This window comes from Hippocampus zosterae, chromosome 18 (assembly GCF_025434085.1).
Source record: "Hippocampus zosterae strain Florida chromosome 18, ASM2543408v3, whole genome shotgun sequence".
Classification (NCBI taxonomy): Eukaryota; Metazoa; Chordata; class Actinopteri; order Syngnathiformes; family Syngnathidae; genus Hippocampus; species Hippocampus zosterae.
Genome location: NC_067468.1, coordinates 16751159 through 16773936, shown reverse-complemented (window position 1 = coordinate 16773936; position 22778 = coordinate 16751159). Strand labels below are relative to the sequence as shown.

General features: G+C 48.9%; 3 protein-coding genes across 6 annotated transcripts; 1 reads left to right on the top strand and 2 right to left on the bottom strand.

Moving 5' to 3' along the window:
• Positions 1-601: 601 nt before the first annotated feature.
• On the top strand, positions 602-5161 carry bcl7a (BAF chromatin remodeling complex subunit BCL7A). 2 transcript variants are annotated; one of them, XM_052051958.1, is made up of 6 exons: positions 603-801; positions 2081-2162; positions 2593-2689; positions 2774-2923; positions 3105-3187; positions 3266-5161. In XM_052051958.1, exons 1-6 carry the CDS (start codon positions 710-712, stop codon positions 3332-3334), a joined length of 573 nt encoding a protein of 190 aa, XP_051907918.1. In that variant the 5' UTR covers positions 603-709; the 3' UTR covers positions 3335-5161. The 2 variants fall into 2 exon arrangements, with proteins under 2 accessions (XP_051907917.1, XP_051907918.1); XM_052051957.1 differs by having other exon boundaries at positions 602-801; positions 3105-5161.
• Positions 3558-18861, bottom strand: clip1b (CAP-GLY domain containing linker protein 1b). Of its 3 annotated transcripts, XM_052051955.1 has the most exons (21): positions 18709-18861; positions 17680-17830; positions 16948-17486; positions 16320-16444; positions 15828-16029; positions 15553-15750; positions 15131-15234; positions 14985-15045; positions 14139-14243; positions 13492-13653; positions 13323-13418; positions 12870-12927; positions 12564-12649; positions 11958-12032; positions 10593-10678; positions 9113-9203; positions 8866-9031; positions 8511-8563; positions 8322-8434; positions 7868-8151; positions 3558-3639 (listed from the first exon to the last, which is right to left on the bottom strand). In XM_052051955.1, exons 2-20 carry the CDS (start codon positions 17786-17788, stop codon positions 7917-7919), a joined length of 2664 nt encoding a protein of 887 aa, XP_051907915.1. In that variant the 5' UTR covers positions 17789-17830; positions 18709-18861; the 3' UTR covers positions 3558-3639; positions 7868-7916. The 3 variants fall into 3 exon arrangements, with proteins under 3 accessions (XP_051907915.1, XP_051907914.1, XP_051907916.1); XM_052051954.1 differs by lacking the exon at positions 3558-3639 and having other exon boundaries at positions 5698-8151; XM_052051956.1 differs by lacking the exons at positions 3558-3639; positions 14139-14243 and having other exon boundaries at positions 5698-8151.
• A 399-nt stretch (positions 18862-19260) lies between these two features.
• denr (density-regulated protein) lies at positions 19261-21977 on the bottom strand. Its single transcript, XM_052051960.1, has 8 exons — positions 21784-21977; positions 21231-21325; positions 20628-20647; positions 20470-20554; positions 20297-20377; positions 20089-20205; positions 19862-20001; positions 19261-19591 (listed from the first exon to the last, which is right to left on the bottom strand). Exons 2-8 carry the CDS (start codon positions 21313-21315, stop codon positions 19547-19549), a joined length of 573 nt encoding a protein of 190 aa, XP_051907920.1. The 5' UTR covers positions 21316-21325; positions 21784-21977; the 3' UTR covers positions 19261-19546.
• Between the last annotated feature and the right edge of the window lie 801 nt (positions 21978-22778).

Sequence of the window (22778 nt, the reverse complement as noted above, 5' to 3'; positions counted from 1 at the left end):
GATTTGAATAAAAACCCCGTTAAAGCGTTTGTTCTCGTGTCTTGGTGCGAGTGTTGTGTTTAAGTGTTTATTTAAGTTTTTGGGATTGTCGCTGATGTATGACGTCACTATACACCCCGTGTCGTGGGGTGTAGTCATATCATGCTTCGAACTACTGTCACTGCATCTTTTATTTTTCATATTTTTGAGAAATGTGTTCAAGAAAAAATAATATATATTATTACTACTACTACTACTCGTATCATAATGCAAAAAAGTACATAAAAAAGGGGGCAGGCGTTGCAACGTTTGCATGATGGCACACTCTTGCCGAGTTTATCGCCTTTTTGCAGCAGTAAAAACGGCCTCTATCGGCCAAAGTCAGAAACGTTGGCTGGAAAAGACCTAATCATGCTTTTGCGAACACGCGTTAGCCTCTCAAATTCAGTCTAAAGTCACCAGACAGCGATTTGTAGACTACGTGGGTGATAAATGTGAAACGTGTCCAGCAATTTGTCATTTTCATCCAAACTTTTTCGAGCGCAATTGGTGCTGCTAGCATAGACTGACTTGGTCCTGCTCGCCCCGCCCTTACCCATGTGCTTAACCCCAGGCGGCGCATGCGCACAGTGCCCTGCTCTCTCCACTGTTTGCATTGTGTCTGAACGGAACAGAGCCGGACCGGCGAGCCCGTCCTTCGAATATTAACCCCCCTCCCCTTAACGCGGCAATGTCGGGCAGGTCGGTCCGAGCGGAGACCCGGAGCAGGGCCAAGGATGACATCAAGCGAGTTATGGCCGCGATCGAGAAAGTACGAAAATGGTAAGAGGCGGTGGAGGGGAAGGCGGTGTGTTGAGGGAGGGGGGTGAGAGACAAAAAGCCGTCTCTGTGGTTATCTAACGAGAGAAAGCCGCGTTGCCGGGGCTGCGAACGGGGAACCGACTGAAATGAAACAATTGGGAGGCTTTTGACGGTCGAGCTGGTTCGCGGCGCGTGTGTATACCAGCATAGAGGAGCTGTCGCCCGGCTGCGGAGCAGCTCCTCCTGCCCGCGCGGTGGAAACCAGGAGCCATTTCGAAATCGGTCACATGAAACCGCCTGAAGCCGAGCACACACGCCTTTGAACGCGCCGGAGAGCCGCGATGCTCGGACCCGGCGACGTTTGGACGACTAAGTCCTCGACTCCGATCACTTTGAAGCGCTTTGGCGGGGGTAGGGAGGGGGTCTTAAACCAAGCGCCTTTTTTTGGTCGAAGTGAGTAAGAGAACAAGGCTCCCGGGTGGCGGTGGGGGTGGGGTGCGGGAAGTCGGCTGCTGGGACGGGGCGGTGAATGGCTTGGAAAAACAATGATTTCACTGAATTGCAATTAGTTCAAACTATCACGTTTAATTAGCATTCACATTTGGGTGTGTTAAATTGTCACCGCATGTTATGCCCGGTCGCAATGTAACTTGTGGCTTGAGCGCATTTCACCTGCGCCAACAGTTCATAAATAAATAAATAGAACATCACTGTCATCACTAGATCATGCTCAATTAGAATTGACACTCTGCGTGCGTGGAATTAGCACAGCGCAAAATGCTTGCTACATTGTATAGTACAATTGCATTGATAAATGCACATACCCCGGCCGGGTCAAAGTTTTCCACACAACGAAATTCTTGTGATGAATTCAAATTTGTTTTGGACAGCTGAATCAGATTCGACAGTTAGTATGTGTGAATTTAGCTAGTCACTTAGTGTGTGCTAACTCTTGCTTGCTCATAATACTAATTGGACGCACAACACTGGGTCAGAACTTTGTAATATTACAACTTACAAATCAGTTATTATTTTATTATAACAGTTACACACCCAGTTGCCATTTACGCGGGTGTGTGAAATTAGCACAGCATTAAACGCTTGCTAGCGCGGGTCACCCAGTCACAATACTGTTATTTAGTTCGCAGCGCCTATCATGAATGGAATAAAATGATAATTTCCCTTTTTCTCCCCCCAAATGCATGATGGGAAAACTATCACATGAAACTGGACTTATTTAGAATTGAGCAGTTTTGAGAAGATTTACTGCTGCCGTGTAATTCTGCTGATTTGTGTCCAGGGAGAAGAAATGGGTGACTGTGGGAGACACGTCCCTTCGTATCTACAAATGGGTGCCGGTGACGGAGCCCAAGTCGGATGACGTGAGTAGGATTGCAAAATTCCAGAAATTTACAAAGCTGGAAATTTTCCATGGGAATTACAACAAGTTTAAAAAAAAACTGAATGTTGGTTTTTAACACAGCTTATACTGTGACATCGTCCTGGCTAAAATAACCAGATTTCATGCATGTACCTTGATTTAACAACAAAAGAATACGTGGGGAAGGAAAGAGATTTTGTATGGGTGTTTGCTGAGGACAAAAGTTTTCTTTTAAGGTTCATTATAATACATTTCTTAGCTTCACTTTCCATTGAGAGTTTGCAGTTTGGAATATTTCCCATCCGAGCATCCCGTTGGGATATAAAAGGGGTCACGGCTCAGTGGTAGCGTGGTCGTTTCCCAACCCGGAGGTTGGCGGTCTGATCCATGTGTGACTTTGGATTGCTTTATTCATTCTTCTTGTTTTGAAGAAAAACAAGAACAAGAAGAAAGGCAAGGATGAGAAATACGGTTCCGAGTTGACCACCCCCGAGAACAGCTCCTCTCCCGGCATGATGGACATGCACGGTGGGCATCAAAAATGCTTCCCGTCCCGCATTTCACACCGGGTGGGAAAAGAACAGTCCAATATTTCAATATTGTGCATTGCAGATGACAACAGCAACCAGAGCTCCATCGCCGACTCTTCGCCCGTCAAACAGGAAACAAGTTGTAGCACCAGCCCGGCACCAGAGTCTGCCGGAGCCTCTCACCGCGAGAATAGCGACATCAAGACCGAGCAAAGTCCAGACACTAAGAGGGGTGAGAGACTCACGCTAACGTGTCCCGACAACAATTAGCCTCGGAGCGGTGAGGTTTAAAATGAAAAGTGTACGGAGCACCAAAGGGCGCCCGCAAAGGGCTAAATCTTCATAGCTAGCCCAAGCGGCTTGTATTGGCATTGTTAGCCCACGTGTCGTTTCTGTTGCGGCCATCCTCTCAGGTAAGAATGCGGCGTCGGCGGAAGCGTCTGAGCGAAGCGCAAAGCGGGACCCCGAAAAAGACTCCAACGGCAAAGCCACTCAGGTAACCATGACAACGGGTCCGCTTGTACCCACCACAGACAAAGGAGCCACCAATCGGTGTTTTGGGTTTGTCTCTCAGGATGTGGACCAAGAGGCCCCGCCCACAAAGAAGTGCAAAGTGGAGTCTCAGGACTTTGAGGAGAGTTAGTTTCCTCGATGCCTCCCCCCCTCCATTAACTCTATTAGGGCTAATGGACTCCCACAGACACCCCCGCCCCCCCCCCCCTCTCCGTACCAAAGGGAGTATCGACACGCACACCCTCCCCACCTCATCCGCCTTCTGTCCACCACGGATGTTAGAAATCTGAGGCCGCGCTTCCAGTCCACCAACATGGAGCATCCACCGGGATAGATGATTCCAGTGGTTTCCGGGTGCGGGGGGGGGGGGGGGGGTGCCCTGATGGTCCCGCTAGATTGATTTTAGGGTTTCTTTTCCTCAGGAGGGTCAACGCACTGTTACGAAAAACGGATCACAGGAGAAAAAAAATGTGCTGCTGTTAGTGGAAGTCTCTTCTCTCTCTCCATGGAGACGGTGTCCCGCTTTTTTTACCGAAGGCGGCTTGTGGTGCCATCTTATTGGTTTTGCCTTAAAAATTCATTCCGGACAGACATCCTGTAGGTTCAGTTAGCTTAGCACAAAGTCAGGAAGCAATATCGAGCCTTTCTGTCCTCCTTGTAGGATGAGAGGCTGGCAGTTGGTGGTGCCATCTTTTATTTTGCCTTAAACTTGATTCCATACAAAAAAATGAAAGGGGCCATGTCATCGTACACTACAGGTTCAGTTAATGTTGCATATTTTAGCATAAAGTCCGCAAGCATTTATTTTGGGGGGGTTCCAGGTTTAGTGGTAACTTCTTAGCCTGACGGGTTTTTTTTTTTCTTTTCTAAACGGCATAAACCAGGTGACCTGACAAAATTAGTGTATCTTAACCAGAAAACGGGAGTACAAATTGCGGCCTAATTAGCTGAATGCTGAATTTTCCATGTGGCAGTTGTAGCGTAGTTTAGCATAAAGTCCAAGAGACAGGAAAGACGGAGGTGCACCCTGCTGCTTGTGGGCTTGGCGCTACCGTCCTCGCATTTTTAATGTCAACGATGCCCATTAATGTTCGTGCATCTTAGCTACAAAATATTCTAGGAACCCAACAAAGTTGGCATAGCTTGACGAAACGTCTGAATGCAGGACGAAACCAGTAAATAGGATGACAAAACGAGGCGTTTTTGACTTGATACTAAAGTCGCTGCTTTTTTTTTAAATGGACCTATCCAGGCAACCAACCGGGTTAGGATATTTTAGCATAAAATCAGGAAAATGAGATGACAAAGAGCCCTGTTTTGAAACTACTGCGTTCGTTTTTTTTTATCATCACTGTCATCCTAACTCCCAAATAGGTTAGCGTGTTTTAACATCCAGGAAAGGTCATGTCAGAAACAGGACAAAGCGATGCTAACTTGCAATTAGAAAATGTTTTCCGTGAACATTTTGTTTTCTGGTGCTGTCTAATGGCTGGATCCGCATGGCTCTCGATGTGAACTTCCCGCAGATAGCAGACTGGCTAGCCGGCTAGCTAACGGGTGCGCGCACATGGTCGGAGAGAAGAGACGCTGTTCGGAGGACGGATTAGCATATACCTCATTCCCAGTCCAGCCGCGCTGGAGTTTCCAATGCTATTCTGTATGACATTGACAGTGAAATGACATAGCATTAATATTTGCGCTCCTTTTTTTCACCCCCACCCCAACACTTTGTAGCTTTTCACCCGATTTGAGCCCAGGAGTCGCTTCCAAGTGTGTTCACAGTGTGAAATCTTGTACCTCTTTTGTTTCCTCTTCTCACACCTTCTGGACCAGTTTTGTTTGTTTCATTCTAGAACCTGTACAGATTTATGCTTTGTTTTGACTTATTTATTCCATCGGTAGTGCTTGGTTTTTATCGTCCAATGGTTTTGTTTTCTTAATAAAACTCTCAAAATTTTGGACTCTGTTCTTCTTTGCGCCATTCGCACCCTGCTGGAATTTGGAAAACGGAGCCCCCGTAGCCAGTTTCATTCAGCAATGTGAAATTCTGTAAACTCATGAGTAGAGCCACAAAAAAGTCTCATGGAGTCATGCGCCATTTGGGCCTGAAGCAGGAATTGTGGCTCGGTAAAACCTGACACACACACACACACAATTTTTTTTTTAAAATAAATCCAATTCACAAAACCAGTTTCACTTGGCAAAAACACTCTAGAGGACAAGTTTGGGAGTCTGTCATGTTGGTTCCTTGTGGCTGTTGTAGGTACAATTGTCAATTTCCAGAGGCCCTTTAAAACGACCCTTTCCTCGATTTTGTCCCAATGTCATAGCTTTTTTTTTCTTTTTTTTAAAGACAAACGCGCAATGTTAAACTGGGAAAAAGTGTTATTTTTTTTAATGACAAATTTGGGTGACTTTGCAAGACGGTACTACACTTGAAGTCGCAACCCATGCCTCATTCTCAATATTTAAAAAAAAAATCTGGGTCGGTGAAAGAGTGGACTTGCTGCTTGTTGTATTGGACTGTTAAAAGTACAGGTAGAGTACATAGAAAAAGGGACATTTGACAAACAAATCCGGAGATGCCCGCGACATATAAAACAATGCATCACATACCAAGTGCACAAGTTGTAAGTTTTCTATATAATACATGGGAGGCCATCTTATAAACAGAGCAGAAAAATAAAGCGTTTTGTACACTTGAGCTGCATGATGGCAGTGTGCGCACATTGGTCACACAAGAAGCTTCTGATCTGTATTATATACTCTCTTTTTTTTTCCTCAAAACGCGAGTCACACTGTACGCGCGGAAATTCAGTAAGATCCACAAAGTTGTGCTTCCCCATGACATTGATATGTTATAGAAATTCTGTTTCTGTTAGCATGAGGGCGGGGCCAAGCAAGCTTTTTCACTTTACGATTCTCTCTTTCCCGCCGCCGCCTTCGAATTCCACGTAACGTAACAAACAAGCCAGCCTTAGCGCTAAAGCTAAAACAAAAGAACAGCTTCATACAGTGATTACAAACACGGTCATCTGAAAGTGATTACGTTAAATCATTCTTCCGACACACGCAAAAAAAAAAAAAAGCAACATATTTGTCAATATTGGTTGCAAACACCGCATTGACGCCGTTATTCGTGGTTAAAGTGAACAGTGCAAAGACGGCAAGTTAGCAGAGCTGCTACAGTAAGAACGGAATCGTGATGGCTCGCTTACATCGCTGAGGCCAGCCGCGAATATCGGGGGTAAAAAAAACAAAACGACTCGAAACAAAGATTAATCACAAGGAAAACATGATGAATTATTAAATGTGTTGATGCTAAAATGTGTTTTAAGAGCAAAAAAATGTCTTCACATGGCATCCAACCAGTATGCGAACGGCTTAATCGTGACGAGGGTCGTGCCGGAGCCTAACCCAGCCGTTTTTTTGGGCAGCAGGCAGCGGATGCCATGAAACGCTCGCCAGCCAATTGCATCGCGCAGATAGACCAACAATCATTTGCGCGCACACTCACACCTCGGGACTAATTCGAGTGTTCCATGAAGCTGCCATGCATGTTTTTGGAATGCGCGAGGAAACGAGGAGAAAAGCCACGAGGGCACGGGGAGAACATGCAAACTCCACACAGGAAGGCCGCAGCCTGGAATTGAACCTCCGGACCTCGGCACTGTGAGGCGGACGTGCTCTCCAGGTGATCATCGGGCCTCCTCTTAGCATAGCAGGGACAATTTTTTTTTTTAAGTGTAGCTTTTGTGAAAGTAGAACAGTCTAGTGGAGTTTGAAAATAAAACATTAACATCACGGACATTCCAAACGCGTTGGATTCATGGATGTGCTTTGGTTCAGAAAATGCCCTTTTTTGGGGGGGGGGGGGGGTTAAAACATTTTGAGAATGTGCTGTCGATGCAAATTCAACTAGGAAATGACGCAACAGGACGCCCGGTTATGGAATTGCATAAAAATGTAATCTGGTTTGTTTATTCTTCAGAGCCAAACTTGTCCTGGAGATTTTTTTGGATTTTGACCAAAATTTGAGCTACGTTAGCGAGAGCAGTTCGCTGAGGCCAAATGACAAAATTTTGCCGTTTTCATCAGTGCAGTATCGGTGACTTTTGTTGACTTGGAACATGTTTGTGTAAATTCAGCCCCATGGGGCAGTCTGGACTTTGAGCACACAATATTTGGTAGCCATGTCTATTAAGAGTAGACCGACAAAAAAAACAAAAATTCTCACAATGGCATGCCTGAAAAGACACGGACGGGGTAGCACCCATTTTAGATTCATTTCGGCTGTTATGTGGGGTCGTAATACAGAGTCCTGGGGGCTTTTGTCCAACTGCGACCAAATTTGAACCTCTTCGACCAGACAGATGATGAACGACACCAAATATAAATTCGATATACTGTATATATTTTTTGGGGGGGGGTCAGCGCATGTGGGTGGAGCACAGAGCCGAAAAGGTACAGGGAGCATGGCGTTTTGGTCTCAAGCAGACTTTTTTTGGGCCATTTTGGCCGTTTTCGTGGGTCCTTCAAAGAGAAACTCATTTTCGTCATTCCATGTTGGCAAAGTCCAATGACATCAAACATGAGGTGAGCCGATGGGTTGGGCGGCTCAAAAGGAACGTTTGCTCCCGAACGGCCGCGGTCAACTACTTACGTCGGTGGGCGAATATCGGGAGCGGTGAGGTCTCGCATCCGGGAAAGGTCTAGAAGGTGCGATCGTCGCTGCAGGACTCGGTGGTGTGGTCAAAGACCTCGCAGATTTTGCAGTACGGCCGCTCGCTGTCACGGTGGCCGCGGTAGCTGGAGTGCGGCACGGCGTCGGGACTCTGCGCCTGCGTGGGGCAGTCCTCCGTGTCGTGCAGGTCGAAGCGGTCGCAGATGTCGCAGAAGGGACGCAGCGGAGCCTTTTTGTCACGCTTGGACTCCGCCGGCTCCACACTGAACCAAATGAGGGGAACGTTTTTCTCGGTCCGTTTGTACGCAACCAAAGAGCCAACTACAACAAATGTACGATTTAACCCAGGTAAAGGACAAGAAAGTCCACAAATACATGGAAATGTATATCGATATCGACCGATCCTTTTCATGATTTTGATGTGCGCTCTTACCCATCTGCGCCGTCGTTGCCGATGAACTCGGCCACGGCCAGCTTCTTCAGTTTTATCTTCAGCTCTTCGTTCTTGCGCTGCAGGTCGACGATGACGCTGTTCAGGAAGTTGATCTGACGGGAGAAACGTTTGGACAAACGTCGGCTTTGGTGACGACGACGACGGCACGCGGACGGGCGCCCGCCTCACCTGACCCTCGGCGAACTCCTTCTCCTCCTTGAGCTGCTCCAGAGCCTTGTCACCTGAAGGGGGCGGTGGCGAGTTAAGGAACAAAATGGACGCGTGGTCGCTCCGACTCACGAAAATGACAGAGAAGGTCCCGCTCTCGCCTCCGGGTTTTAATCCCAAGTGAAGGTCGAGTTCTTTGAGAAGATTCTGGTCCAAAGGTTGCTATTTATATTTGCATTCAAGTCAAGTCGCATTTGATTTCGCCGTTCATCACAAAACGCCTCAAAGATCTTCACGTGCCCGCAGTTGACAAGCATTCCCGACATCCCCCAACCTTAACTCCGAGGAGGGTGCGGAAAACTCGAACCCCGGTCACCTGAAAGAGCTTCCTCCCGCTCGCCGTCCTCCGAGGCCGAGCGTCTGACGAGCCTTTGCTCCAGGCCGCGGACGCGCTCCCGCAGCTGAGCCTTGTCGCGCTCCAGCGTGGCCACGGCCGAACGCAGCGTCTCGGCCACGGCGTTCTGGCCCCGCAACGCCGCCACCTGACGGGAGAAAAGCGGAGTAGACGCCATGATGAAGAGCAAGGAGGATCGATGGCGGCGTCCTTCTTCCGGCCAAGCCACCTCGTTGCGCAGCGTCTGCAGCTCGCCCTCTTTGTCGTTGGCGACCGCGTCCGGGGATTCCTGGGCACCGGAGTCATCGGCGGGCATCTTTCTGCACAAAAAAACAAAACAGACAGACTTTTGATATCCATTTCCACGTAGTCCCATTTTTGATGAAGACGAACGAACGTCTCGATGGTGATTCATATCGATGCCTCCGTTTACGTTCAAAACTCGCATTGACAGTCGTTTTTATACAAGCTTGAATTGATTCGAACTTTGGAAGATGGAATTGATATTTTGACGTTTGATTCACGTTTGTCGCTACTTGAGGAGTACGCGTCGCATTTGAATTCACGTCAACGTCAGATGGATTCTTATGCATCCATGATATGAAGCGCTTTTTCCACAAGAGGACGGCGGGCGTCTTTGGGCAGTAGGCGGCGGACACCCGCAACTGGTCGCCAGCCAAATGCATGGCACACATCGACAAACAACAACCATTCACACCTCTGGACAATTTCCAGTGTTTTGCGTCAACCTGCCATGCATGTTTTTGAAACGTGGGAGGAATGCCGCGTACCCGGAGAAAAGCCACCCGGGCACGCATCTCGAGAACATGCATCCTGTAATCAATGATGTTTGTCCTGAAATGATCCGAGCATTGCTTGGAGACATGTCAACAACAAAAACGAGAGCAACTTCACTGCCTGGTCGGTCTTCATTGTAACAAACATCTGAGCTGCGGAGATAACAGATGTTCTCGCTCTACAAAGCCACACGCACACACGGTGATGTCACCGCTGGAGCCAGGCGGTGCAAGAAGGACGGCGATTACATAACACCGGCAGAGTGATGGGAGGAAGCGGGAAGTCTTTCATTGCTTTATGTGCGCGTGTGTGTGATGATAGCCCAGCCAATTCCATGCATCCGCAGCTCTGACATATCACGGTGGGGAGGGGGCGTGTACCATGCAAAAAGAACCCGCGCACATGCGCAGACATTCTAAAAATAAATGTGAACATCGGGCAGAAGCTCACCAGAAAAACAACACGCATCATCTGCTACTTTGAATAATTACGGCCTCTTTCCTCCGAAGGGAGCCTCTGCTCCGATAGACGCCGCGTCTCAATTCATCGGTAGGTGTGTCGTCCGTGCCAATAAATGAACGCATCGCCTGCAACATTAAGAACTATTTTTAACTACCGCAAGAAAAAGAGGCAGAGAGGTTCCCCAACTAAGTTGCAGGAGGATGCGTCGTTCTCACAGGCAGACCGATTATACATGGAGCGATTTAACATGCACAATAAACAGTAAGACGAATCTAAAATGAAACTATGCCATACATTTTAGAAACTATCAGATGTTAATATATATATTTTTTTATATGGCCTCTCAATGTGGCAGATTGTCCCCGTTTGAACTTCTGAACACATGACAAGAACAAAGAGAAACAAAGCACGCCTCCAAAAACAAACAGCATCTCATGAATGCGACTTACGCGTCCTTCCGGATGTGCTGTTGCTGCTCCCGAGCGAGACTTAGCTCCTCCTGGTATTGGCAATTCTGCTGCTTCAGTGTGTCCACCTGCACAAGCAAACACGCGTGGAGGTCGGAAAACTGAATAAACCGTCCAGGACGAGCGGCGGTGGCGGCAGGGGGTCGCAGGACAACAGGAAAGCAACACTTCCATGTAACGGCAAACGCATATGAACCACTGCAACTCTCCAACGTGGCTAAAAATAAACTTTCAAACGCGCGCGGCAGGGGTCAATAATTTATTAGAACTCTCACATTCGTGATGACACCGCGTCAAACACGTGCCATTCGCTTGGAAACATGAAATGCGCTAGCCGTGCGCATCAAGAGCAGACCTGCTAAAAAGGAACCAGGAAGTCTGCCGTTTCGGTTCAAGGAGCTCATTTTGGATCTTGTCGTGCCATCAAAAGAATTCCAGCCCTTGACATCCCTCGATAGGACAGTTGTGAGCTGTGACTCCCAACTTGTCCCAATGTGCAGCAAAGGCATTTCAAAACAAATGTCCCGTGAGCAAACGAGTGTCTGTGCATCACGGGGTTACTCCGGTTGCAACATTTCTGCACGATGAGCCGCCGACAGAGTTGCGCAGGTCTTGAGAAGTGAGTCACTAAGTGTGAAAGAGGCAACGAGTGGTACCTGGTAGCAAGGCGAGTACACGCCTCCGGAGTAAGCGTGACGCAGCGACGCAACGTCCATACCTGCGTGGTAGCTGCCCCCCTGCTATGCTGGCATGGATAAAGTGCTTCCCCACTACGAGCAGCGCCAATACTCTACAAGCGATTGTGAGGGAGACAGAACAGCCTTTTTCTCCATCTCTCTCTCTCTTTTGCTCTCTCTCTGGTTTCAATTATGTAAGCGGGACTAAGACCCACCCCCCTCACGCCGCCGCCGCTGCTGCTTTTAGTTTGCACGCCGGCGACGGCAAGCATCACGCATCAGGCTGGAAGCATCGGCTGAGGGTGCCGCTCGTCAAGAACAATAAAGTTGTACTTGACTTGACTTGATAACGGCCACACAAAGACTCACACTTTGACTTTGGGGTCTTCGTGGGCACTCTTAAAAATCTTTACTCTGTCTCCTTTCAAATGTCACTCGGCTCAGATTTTCCCCAAGCGCAGCGAGTGGAGGTCGAGGACGGCAACGCTTTAACCACCTGAAGGGATTATTTCTCTTTCCATTAGTCAGCGTTGTCACATGAGGTGTGCCACGTGAGGATTACATCATCACACCTCACACAGATTTGAGAGCGTCATCGCGAGCACGCCGGACCGCTTTTAAAACGTGCGCGGCGACTTCCTGCGGGCAAGGCGAGCCGACGCGTTCTAACCTGCGTCTCCAGCGCCTTCTTCTCTTCGCTCAGCTTCTCCACGGACAGCAAATTCCCCTCCGACGTCTCGATGGCCTGCGTGGACAAGATAGGAAGCATGTGACTTACGACCGCTGCGTCAGCCGCCCCAGAGCATGAAATAATACGTTTGATGCTCTGCGTTCACCGGAGCGTGCGCGGGAACGCAGAGTACGCCGGCCCCTGGGGGTGAAGGTGCTCCATTTTTAAAAGCGAGGCTCGCCAACCGCAGACCCCGTTCGGGAACACAGAACCCACAGAGGGCGTAAACCAAAGATATTTTCCGGGGCCGGCACTGCCGACCATTTTGTGGATGAATCAATCAAACTACATTTTAATGTCCGTCCCTAATGACTGTGTAGGAAATGGACAAGCGTAAAGGAATTATGATTCCGTTACTTTTGTGGTTTGGTCCTTATCATTTCGGGGTGTGGGGGGGGGGGGGTGTGGGGGGGGGAATCAACGTTTAACATTGTTTTCCAAAGTAAAAGCAAATGCTTTGTTTTGATTGGACACAAAGATATTCTGTCTGCTTTCATGGAGAATGCCAGTCCCAGTGCCGGAGTGCAATTCAATGACAACGTTAACCTGAGACAGCCGAGCCTTGAGGTCCTCTTCCCGGCACCGACTGGCCTCTTTCAGCTCCTGCAAGTCCTTCTTCCGCTGCTCCAATTCTGTCAAACGGCAGGCGACATTGTAGGATAGGGTCAGTGATGGCAACGCTGACGCTCAAGCGGCGAGTGAGGTGGCAGGCTAAGGCGGGTAAACCGGGCAGGTTCGGAAGAAAGCCAAGGGAGAGGTCAGGTGACATGACGGGCTCTGGAGGAAATGAGGTGGCGAGAAGGATCGACAAAGAGAGAGCCGGCGGTTGAGGTGAAGGGAGGCGGCGTTTACCTTGCGTGGCCTTCGCCATCTTGCCGCCGTCTTGCTCGGCCCGCTGCAGCTGTAGTCTCTGCGGAGGAGAAAGACACGAGAGGAGTTCTCGTCCTTTGACTCCATCGGGCAGGAATGAGCTTTGTGAAACAAATGCCTCCTAATGAGGCCACTTGAAGAATGCCCTCGAGTCCAAAGAAATGCAGACAACCGCGTACGCCGTAAATGCGCTCGCACGCCCCGTCTTGACTGAACTCGAACAGAACGTGACATCGTTTGCGGGCAGGAGAACATGTTTGTTTGTTTGAGGAGGTAAGACTCGTGTCCGATTCGCAATCCCCGGGCGGTCAAGCAGTATAGCAGGCAAACCTGAGCCATCACTCCCCCTCCTACCAAAAAGCGGTGAGGAATTTTTACGATCATTAAAAAAATGAAGTGGATGTTCAAGGTGTTTGAGACTTTTCTTTCTCCTACCACGCTGCTCAGCTGCTGCTGCAACAAGTCCTTCTCATCCTGAACGGACCGAAGCGCCTTGTCTCGACTCTCCAGGTCCACGCTCAGCTCGCTGATCTGCGGCAGACAAGACGTTGGCCCGTGTATGGACATCTGAGGAATTGCGTTTGACCAAGGAGCCAGAAGCCACCTTCTTCTCCTGGGACTGGGCTTGGGCCTTCAGGCTGGCTAGCTGCTGCTGGGAGAGCGACGCCGCGTCCTCCTTTTGAAGAGACGCCCGTAGATGCAGCTGCAGGTCCGACACCTCCCGCTCCAGCTCCATGATGCGCGAGCGCTCCGACACCGTGGCCACCTGCGCGGCAAGGAGGAGAACGAGTCCTGTTGTATGTCGCCAGGCCGGACGCGAGCAATCTGTTCGCGCTAGCGCTGGCTACTGTTGAGTGTTGAAAACGGAAGTAGGAAGAGTCAGAAAAACCTGGCTTTTGGTGATGAATCAGTTTCAAAAAGGTCTCGACCAACACGGAATCCTACAAAAATGCAAAGCTCGATTTCCCTTCGGAAGGAATCAGCCTGCTGTGCTTTTATTTTATTTTTTTTGTGCTATGGAACAGGGTGTTGAAGTTGAGTTAGCATTTAAGTCGGGACAGAGGCAGGAGGAGCGTGCGCTTCACCCGGCTGCGGCTAAAAGGCAAAAGCGGATGCTGGAGCGTCAGTTGCGGCTCCGACGTGCTCATTTTGCTGGATCTCGGAGTGAAATAGGAATCGGCGACCCAACTGATGACCGTTGTGTTTTTTTACTCTAGCTCCGGTACCCGGTGGCCATTTTCAGATTTTTACCCTGGCGTCCTCTAAATCCCGCTGGAGTTTGTCGGCTTTGGTCTTTTCAAAGAGCAGGCTCTGCTCAAGCTCCTTAATGCAGCCGTGCTCCAGGCGGATCTGCGTCTGTTAGTGCGAGAGAGAGAGAAAGAGAGAGGGAGAAGCCAGAAAGCGGCTGGCGTGCATACTTGAGGCCACATCCGAGCGGCACAGAGAGGAAGCGCACTCGGTCAGACAATCAAAACGCTGCGACGGTGTGACATCAACAAGCCGTGTGCCAGCGGCTAATTTAGCACCGATGAGAGAAGACAAGAGAGGAGAGCGTCCGGGGAGTTGACGGTAAGGCGGCAAAGGTGAGGTGACGGGTTGACAGGTCTGTGGGTAGATGAGGTGAGGTGAAAGGACACGTCACAAGTGTTGAGGTGATCAAATTTCCTAATATGGAAAATGAAGGCCGAGATTGAAAGGTGACCAAAGACTCCGCCCGCTTTGGTCTCCTCTCGTCGCTGCTAAATCGGCTTTGAAAAGACAGAGATGTGACAAGAGGAAGACGTACAATGCAGAAAAGAATGGACAGCTAAAAAGTTGGAGGTCGACTTTCACGCAATGCAAAAAGGAAAAGTCCAAATTTGGCATTTTCCGCACGGTCACCTAAGTCGCCAGCAGTTGATACCGCCGTGGCCTCGTGTTGCGTTTATTTGGAGGGGGCGGTACATGAACCCTGTTCTAAGAGTTTGGCGCGGAAGAAGAAGCCCATGGAGCAGCTGCGACAACGACGATTCGCCGACACTCATCTTGAGGTGGATTCAAGTTTTATGAATCGGGGCTTTGTGGAAAAACAGACCAATTAAGGAAACGTCACGTTACCTCCAGGTCGCCTTTGGTGATGCACGCCTCCTCCACGCGAAACTGCAGGTCTTCAACTTTCCTGCCGGGGGAGGACAAAACAGTCCGGAAGACTTTTGTGAGCAGAAAGGTTTCGAGGCGACGTCAGGCTCGGTCGGGCGGCTTACCTTCTCTCTTCCTCCAGCTGGTTGAGCAGCTCCACTTTATCCCGGTCGGCCGCTTCCACCATCGACCTCAGCTGGTCCAGCTTGGCCTCTGTCTCCACAGCGTACTGCCACGCGCATATTTAGCAAGTTAGTACGCGGTGCACTCAACTGGGAGCACTGTCACCTCACGAAAATGTGACTCGGGTAAAAGTGAAAAGTAGTCCTGTAAGTAATTATTTGAGCAAGTACTCGGTGGGAAAAAAAACCGCATAAATAAAGTCCTGAGTAGCAAGGAATAATTTCAGATGTATTTCTTTGAATCAGTGAATGAACATCTAAGTGCCCCAAATATCAAATAAAGACATTGCCCAACAAGATGACTTGACGAAAACAAGGAGTAAATGTCAATGAAGATCACATTTGGAGGTGTTGGCGTCACACACCTGATCGCGGCCCTTCATGAGCAGGGCGAGCTCCTGTTGCACCTCGCCGGCGTGGCTGGTGGCCTTGGCCACCTCGCAGCGCTCCAGGTCGCGCTCGGCCAGCAGCTGCTCGATGTGCTGCTGCTTCTCCTTCAAGGCCTCCTGCAGGGCCGTGGTACCTGAGATTTTGCGAGCGTATCTGGCCGACGTCTCCGTCAACTGAGGAAGCGAGAGGAACAAAAATGACATGAAGTAAAAATTCTCATTGAAACGATGCCGAAATGCCACTGCCTCACCAGTCCCGCTCGGCTGGGTTTGCCGCTGACCGAGGAGGCGGTGGAGCTGATGGAGCTGATGGAGGAGGCGCTGGGGCTCTTCTTGAGGAGGGACCTCCGGCGGGAGCTCCTCGCTTTGGTCGGCGTGGTGCACGGGAAGCCGATGCGCGTCACCTTGTGGACGGGGGCGAAGAGGCCGTACCGGGGCATGCACTGAAAGTACCTGGGCGGGTGGGGGGGAAGGGCACACGACACAATTGGGATGTCCGCATGATGCAATCATACGACGAGATGGAATAACTGGAAATCAGGGAAACGGAAATTCCCCATCTCATATAAATGCTGAGTTTGTCTTTTGTTTGCGGCATTTGGGCGACCCAATTTTGACTTTTCCAACGATTAAAAATAAACAAATAAAGGCAACCGGAAACTAATCTGGTGACGTTTTGTGGCATTGTTGCATGCGTGCATGTGAAGGAAAAGCAGATGCCGGTGAGCGGGCGCGCCGTGTACCTGGTGCCAGCGACCGCCCCGTCGTTCTTGCCCAGAGGCTCATCCAGCTCCACGCCGCACCAATCCCCTTTGGCGAAATCCGTTTCGCCCAAGAAGCGCACCACACCCGCCTTGGTCCCGCCCACCTGACCGCAACAGACATAACGTAACCGAATGGAAAATTCCATTCCAGCCCATTCGTGCAGGCTGAAAAAGTCGAGTAGTAGTTTGCGACTTTCTGGAAGGGAAACTCATTGCTGGTATGATAAGAATATGTTACAATACTCGATTAACGGCTTTTTTTTGTGTCTACAAATGGAAAAACAAAACTTCACTCGTAAAACACAGTCATTCGACCAGTGCGCCCAGTTTGTTGTATTAGCAAGCCGAATTGTCTTACGACTTGAGGTCAAAGGGCAAAGGGTCCAGCAGCTCCTATATTTTGTTGTTCTACTTCTTCCTTTCATAACTTTGCTGCTGTGAATTGGGAATTTCTCCATTGCGAGACTAATAAAGGGTTTCTTATCTTATCTTATCTTATCATACTGCGAGTACACGGAACTGAATTTAAATATATGGAAGAAATAATCAAACAGCTTTCAGTGGAGTGTAGACAGAACAACTTGAGCGGTTAATTGGGACTCCTCACCAGGACACGCTCTCCTCTCCTGAGCTCCCAATTGTTCCTTTTCATGGATTCCGTGTCAGACAGGTTGGACGCCGTCTCAGTGGATTGGACGGTTCTGCTCAGCGTGCCGGTTAGCTTTCCGCCAGGTGAGACATTCCGCAAGTTTTCGATGGTTCCCGTTGATGGCGCCCCACCCGGCACGGTCTCGCTTGCCACTTGCGTGGGCTTGGCCTGCCCCCCGTTGGCTTCCTTCTCCAGCAGCGGGCTTCTGGTTAGCTTGGAGGGCCGCGTAAAAATGCCCTTGCCGTCGTCGCACTGGAAGTAGCGCACGCCCGCCACCGAGCCGTCGTTTTTGCCGATGGGTTCGTCCAGCACGATGCCCGCCCACTGACCCGGGGCAAACTGCGTGCCGCCCACGAACTGCACGTGGCCGGGCTTGTTGCCGTTGACCCATACCCGCTCCCCAGTCTGGAAGTCAGCCACGTCATCCTGAACAGGGGAGGGAACGGTGCCGCCACCGCTGGGGGGCTTCTCAGAAGTTGGAAGCAGCTTTGGAGTTCCTGCAATGGCAGTTTTCAAGATTTTTTTATGAGATTCATTCAGGGTAGTGGGTCTCAACTGTTATCCGATCGCCCATGGTTCCCTCTTTTATTAATACTGTATTTATTGTTTCCACCTCGCAGAGAATATACAATTGTGAGTATTGTTGTACGCTCAACTAAATAGAACATTAATCCTCGCTTGGGTTCGTACCTGAGGAAGGTGTGGTCTTCATGGTCACTACAGGTGCACGGCATATTTTAGTGGGTGGCTTGAGCCCACTAACTTTGCCCGCTGTAGTCATGGCTCCTGCTTTGTCCATCTTATGGGGGGGAGTCCTTCCCCACCATGTGATTGGCGGGACCTGAAATACGTGCATGTGTGTTTACAGATCAAATACAGAATCTTGCACACATCATCACACAGCCTCTGTATGAAGTGAACCCCCGCCGATTCAAGATTCACATTCTCGAGAAATGTTTTCTTACTAATAACTAAGGTTTTCATTTCTGTCGCAAAACTACAGTATGTAATGATCTTTTGAATCAGGTGCATTGAAGGAGCGTGACAAGTACAGCAGGTTGGATTCAGGCTCTCGAGGACCGGACTGGGCACGAGCATTAGCAATCCCATACCTTTCTCTGCATCAATCCCCCCCCCCAGCAAACAGCGGTTGGTCCTGTCGGACTAGACGAGTACGTGACTGGTGAACCGCGAATGTGCGGGAGGACGCTGCGGGAAAAGGGAACTACAGCACTGAACATCAACAAATCTCTGCTCGCTGACCCCGCCCAGGCGGCGCACTCGCACCCAAACAACGAGCAGTCCCTCTGCCCTGTCAAATGGCCCTGATGTCAGCCTCCAACTACTTCTGACGAGTCCTAATTATGTTCCCACACGTCACCCGTACACAAAACATAATCAAAAGGAATTTGTTGCGTTTATGTCGGGAGTCTTGTTGGACTGACTTTTAAGCCAGTCCCCCGCCAAATATACTTTTTCGCAAAATGTGTCTTTTCACAATTAAAATGGCGTCCCAAAACGGCGACGTTTTAAACAAATTTTATGCTATTTTTAGCCCCTTTCATGTGTGTGTAATTCCCGAACTAGCTAGCAACAGATTAGCGATAGAACGTCGTAAACCAACAGGGGACGGCTTGAACAGAAATGACAGCGTGTCGCCGCTTTTAACGCGACAGTTACGTCAAAGATGGACGCGCGTGTGTGGCCGTGGACGCTTACTTGCTGTCGGCCGGAGTGGATGCTGCCTATTACCGTTACAGGACATGTTTTTTCCAGGCAGGCAGTCTTTTCCCTCTCCTCCTTTTCCTCCTGGCGCTCGATGCCGCCTAGTGTGACGTCACCGGCAGACTCCAGGTCCCCTTCAGGAACCTCGCTAGAAGCTCGGTCATCTGGCAACGGCAAATTCGGCGTGATGTGGAAAATCCCGAATTATTCTCGCGATATCCATCTTGGTGTCACGCACTTGTCCGCTCTTTGTTGTCGCTGAAACACAACTCATCGCACTCGTAGAGGGGCAGACGATCACACCAATAGTTGAGATTGTAGGGACATTACCATCATCCTCCCAATGGGTGCGCACTCAAACATAATGTCGGTTCATGAGGAAAATCAAAATCTTCAGGGGATTGTTTTGATATTGTCAGATTGGTCTGGGCACAGGGAATTGTATTGACCACTATTCAAAGAAAAATAGTAAATGCAATCCGCGTCATAAACAAACCGGCAGATAATTACGCTCAAAGGCAGCAGGTGAGGACAGATGAGCACCCCTGAAAAGAAATCTTTTTAATGGTTTAAACAAGGGAAAAACCGGAATCGATGAGCCTACGCTTTCACTTCAGGGAACACTGTGTGTGGAGGTGCTGACATGAGACCACACCCTTTGGCGAGAAACATGAAAGAAACCAAAAACAAGGTCAAGTGAGTGGCCAGGTACTGCGCAGCGATTTATGTACAGTAAATAAAATAGGTATAAAATGACGTTAAGGTGTACATTTGGCCGAGTTGTTAGTTCTGGTCACATCCACGTTTTCAGTAAAAGTGCACATTTTGGTCTTCACTTCTTCACCTCGCCCAGATCATCGATGCTGTCGTCATCCACCTGAAACACACAACGCATACTTTACTACTTTGAGCTTATTTGTTAGAGGGTTAGCAACTTTGAGCTAATTTTGCTATGGGTAACCGTCACAAGCTTCATGAGCCAGTCTGAGCTTCGTAGCCAGGTTGAAGCAATTTATCTGCAAGTAGCTAGCCTCAACCGATTTGTATGCAATTAGCCAGTGTGAGCAAATGTCGCTGCTTGACAGTTACGTTGTTAGCATGAAGTTTGTCGTCTTTGTTTTCCCCATAAACCGAGAGACAAACTCACCTCGGGCCACTTCTCTTGAATGACGTCGATGATGTCGTCGGTGAAATCTCCCTGAATGATGATCTCGTCCTCGGCCGTGACGGAGGCGCCACAGGAGAACTTCTGAGCAAAGAACCGCTGAGCCTCTTTCAGCTCAATGTCTGTAGACCATCGCCACCACATGACACAGTGTTTCAGCATACAAATTGTAGGCAGTATACATGCAATCATTCGTGCAACAAACTCACCAAAGGTTGCCAGGCCGCACACCCGCGTCACGTATTTCTTCTTGGCTCGGGGGATTTTGGCTATCGTCACCTTCTGAGGGACCGTCTTCTTCTTCTGTTTGATCTGGCCTCGCCCGCCTGGAGAGGAAAGCAACACAAGTGAGTGCAATGGAGGAGGTGGCATAGGCCACAATTCACTCCATCCAGACTACATCGTCGTTGCTCAAACCTCTCTTCTGCTTCTTCTTCTCCTCCTCCTCGGCAGCAGGGGGAACGTCTCCAGCCTCAGGGTCCTTTTTGGGGGCTTTGACTGCAGGGCCAGTAGGACAAAAGGACACAATGCAAACTGTTAAACACCAACATCACAAAGGAAAGAAAGAAAACTCATTCATTGACACTTACCGAGAGTCATCCGGGCAAAAACATCTGGGAAGTTCTTCTCCAGCCACTGCCGACATTTGGCTGGCTCGGGCATGTATTCGCAGTACTGTCAATGGAACAGATTACAATTAATAATTGGACATACAGAATAAACAGAGTATTTAACATGCAACACTCACCTCTGAAGGGAGAGAGCACACTGTGGAGGGAGGGAGGAAAAGGGAATGAATCCAACTACTGCATCACAGACAAGACATGAGACATGCGATACATACTTACGAAGGTCCGTTAGCTTAATGCTAACACCCAATGCAAAATGCCATAGATGGCCGAACAAAGGCACTACTAATGAAATCATCATAGTGTCGGTGATCTCAAGTTGCAAACATCTGATGACCAAAGCCAGAAAACTAGTGAAGCGTGATGTTCGCAGTGCCAGCTCGAGATGTCAATTTCAGTCGACAGCAGGGGGCAGTGTTGCATAAAATATCATCTTGGATTGGTTAAACACGGGTGGATTTATTGGTTTATCGACAATTTTTATTCACCAGTCCAATATTAACACCAACTAGTGGGGGCAAAGAGAACATATTAAGTTGGCACCACTGACCCAGCCTTAGTACTCTGGCTCCTCTCACTTCACAGCCACGTTGTTAGCATAAAAAGTGCGCATCAGCAGGAAGGTGCAATGAACTATCGAACCGTCTTCATTAAAACAATGAATAAGTAAACCTAATTTCCCAGTTCAATATATACACCTATGGAAAATCAAATAGTTTTACCTCCACAATAAAGAACTTTCAATGGGTACTTTGAATCGGGATCGACCGTTTCATGCTCTGTAGACTCCATCTCAGTCGTAGCCATCACAAAACGTCTGGAAAAAACAAGACATTGATTAAACATTGTTTGAGTTTAAAGCCGTCTCTCTCACACACACACGTTATATACAAGGCCTATTTTAAACAGAGGTGTATACAAATTTTTCTTTTATTTATTTTCAACACAGGGGGTTTGGAGTGTGATGGAGTGCATTATTAGCTTCCTCGGTAGCACCTATAGCTAAATGAATGTACACGAGCCGGCTCCGGTTAACGCACGCCCGTAAATATTGTCAAACTTGAAAAGCATTTTTAAAAAGTACGGAGGCAGAGTTGTTTTTTTTTGTGCTACGAGTATCGTAAATTGGCTTTTCAAAACACACACAGTCGCGTCAGACCAATTGTTCCTTCAGCCTAGTGTCGAGTCACACACAGCTGTCACCGTTAGCGCCTCGTTAGCTTAGCAGGCTAGCTCCTCTGCCCCTAACTCAAGGGAAACAACCGCGCAACGCACCCTGCAGAATATCCGTTAAACGCAATTTCTTCTTGATAACAACGTTGGCATTGTTGGCGTTGATGGACGCTTCAGATAGTCATTCTTTCGTTTGCTTGTTTGCTTTCTTCCAGGAGCTATCGTAGTACAGTTGGCGTACTTTGAGCACACCCCGCACGCACGCAGCGCCTCGCTCGCTCGTTTGATGGAAGGGTGCGGACGAAAGAGTGCGCGCTAGCATTAGTGCCTCCTGCAGGCTTGGAAGACAACAACGGATTCCCGGTGTGGCTCGGAAACGTACGTGATAGTCATCGTTTCAAATTGTCACTTACATTCATTCACCATGTTTTCTATGCATTAAATATACGAAATAGGTTCTAATTAGTACATGACAACGGTTTAAAAAAATTCTGCGAAAAGATGTAGAATTGCTAATCCAAATCCTTTGTTTAAGTTAAAGTGCACAGACTCTGCAATGTACTTCAGCGCAAGGTAGCAACACTACTAAAAACTATCCATTCATCCATTTTCGGATCCGGTTATCCTCACAAGGGTCATGTGGTAGGCTGGAGCCTATCCCACCCAGCTGTCTTCTGGAAGTAGGCTGGGGACACCCTGAACTGGTTGCCAGCTAATCGCAGGCCACACACAGACGACCAACCATCCGCACTCACACTCACACGAAGAAGAATTTAGAGTGTTTGCTAAAAACTATTATTGTTTTCGGGTCATATTGCACAGCCCTACTAGCTTCCTGTCAACGTTCACTCAGTCACTTCCCAGTCTTAATAATTCACTTCCTTGTGTAGGCGAATCATTGTATCACACTGTACATCCAGTTTGCATCACGTCAAACTTGTTTCCTTTGCTCAGGAGAAGACGACAGCTGGAAAGACGAACTGCTACAAATGGCCCACTCCAAACAGGACGGCGCTGCGTCGAAGCTGCACTTCCTGCGACGGGCACCCAAAAGCAGCCTCTCTATCTGCCATTCCCTCACCCTCGCCACAAGGAAG

Bases quoted from the DNA above. Each gene is read 5' to 3' on its own strand.
- bcl7a (XM_052051957.1), top strand. From the start codon at position 710: ATGTCGGGCAGGTCGGTCCGAGCGGAGACCCGGAGCAGGGCCAAGGAT. The intron at 802-2,080 runs GTAAGAGGCGGT...ATTTGTGTCCAG, and splicing joins ATCGAGAAAGTACGAAAATG to GGAGAAGAAATGGGTGACTG. The intron at 2,690-2,773 runs GTGGGCATCAAA...TGTGCATTGCAG, and splicing joins CGGCATGATGGACATGCACG to ATGACAACAGCAACCAGAGC.
- denr (XM_052051960.1), bottom strand. From the start codon at position 21,315: ATGGCTACGACTGAGATGGAGTCTACAGAGCATGAAACGGTCGATCCC. The intron at 20,648-21,230 runs GTAAAACTATTT...CTCCCTCCACAG, and splicing joins GAAAGTTCTTTATTGTGGAG to TGTGCTCTCTCCCTTCAGAG. The intron at 20,206-20,296 runs GTTTGAGCAACG...TTTCCTCTCCAG, and splicing joins GAAGAAGAAGCAGAAGAGAG to GCGGGCGAGGCCAGATCAAA.
- clip1b (XM_052051955.1), bottom strand. From the start codon at position 17,788: ATGGACAAAGCAGGAGCCATGACTACAGCGGGCAAAGTTAGTGGGCTC. The intron at 15,751-15,827 runs GTGAGGCAGTGG...TCGCTTCCTCAG, and splicing joins AACCCAGCCGAGCGGGACTG to TTGACGGAGACGTCGGCCAG. The intron at 15,235-15,552 runs GTGTGTGACGCC...TGCGCGTGGCAG, and splicing joins TCATGAAGGGCCGCGATCAG to TACGCTGTGGAGACAGAGGC.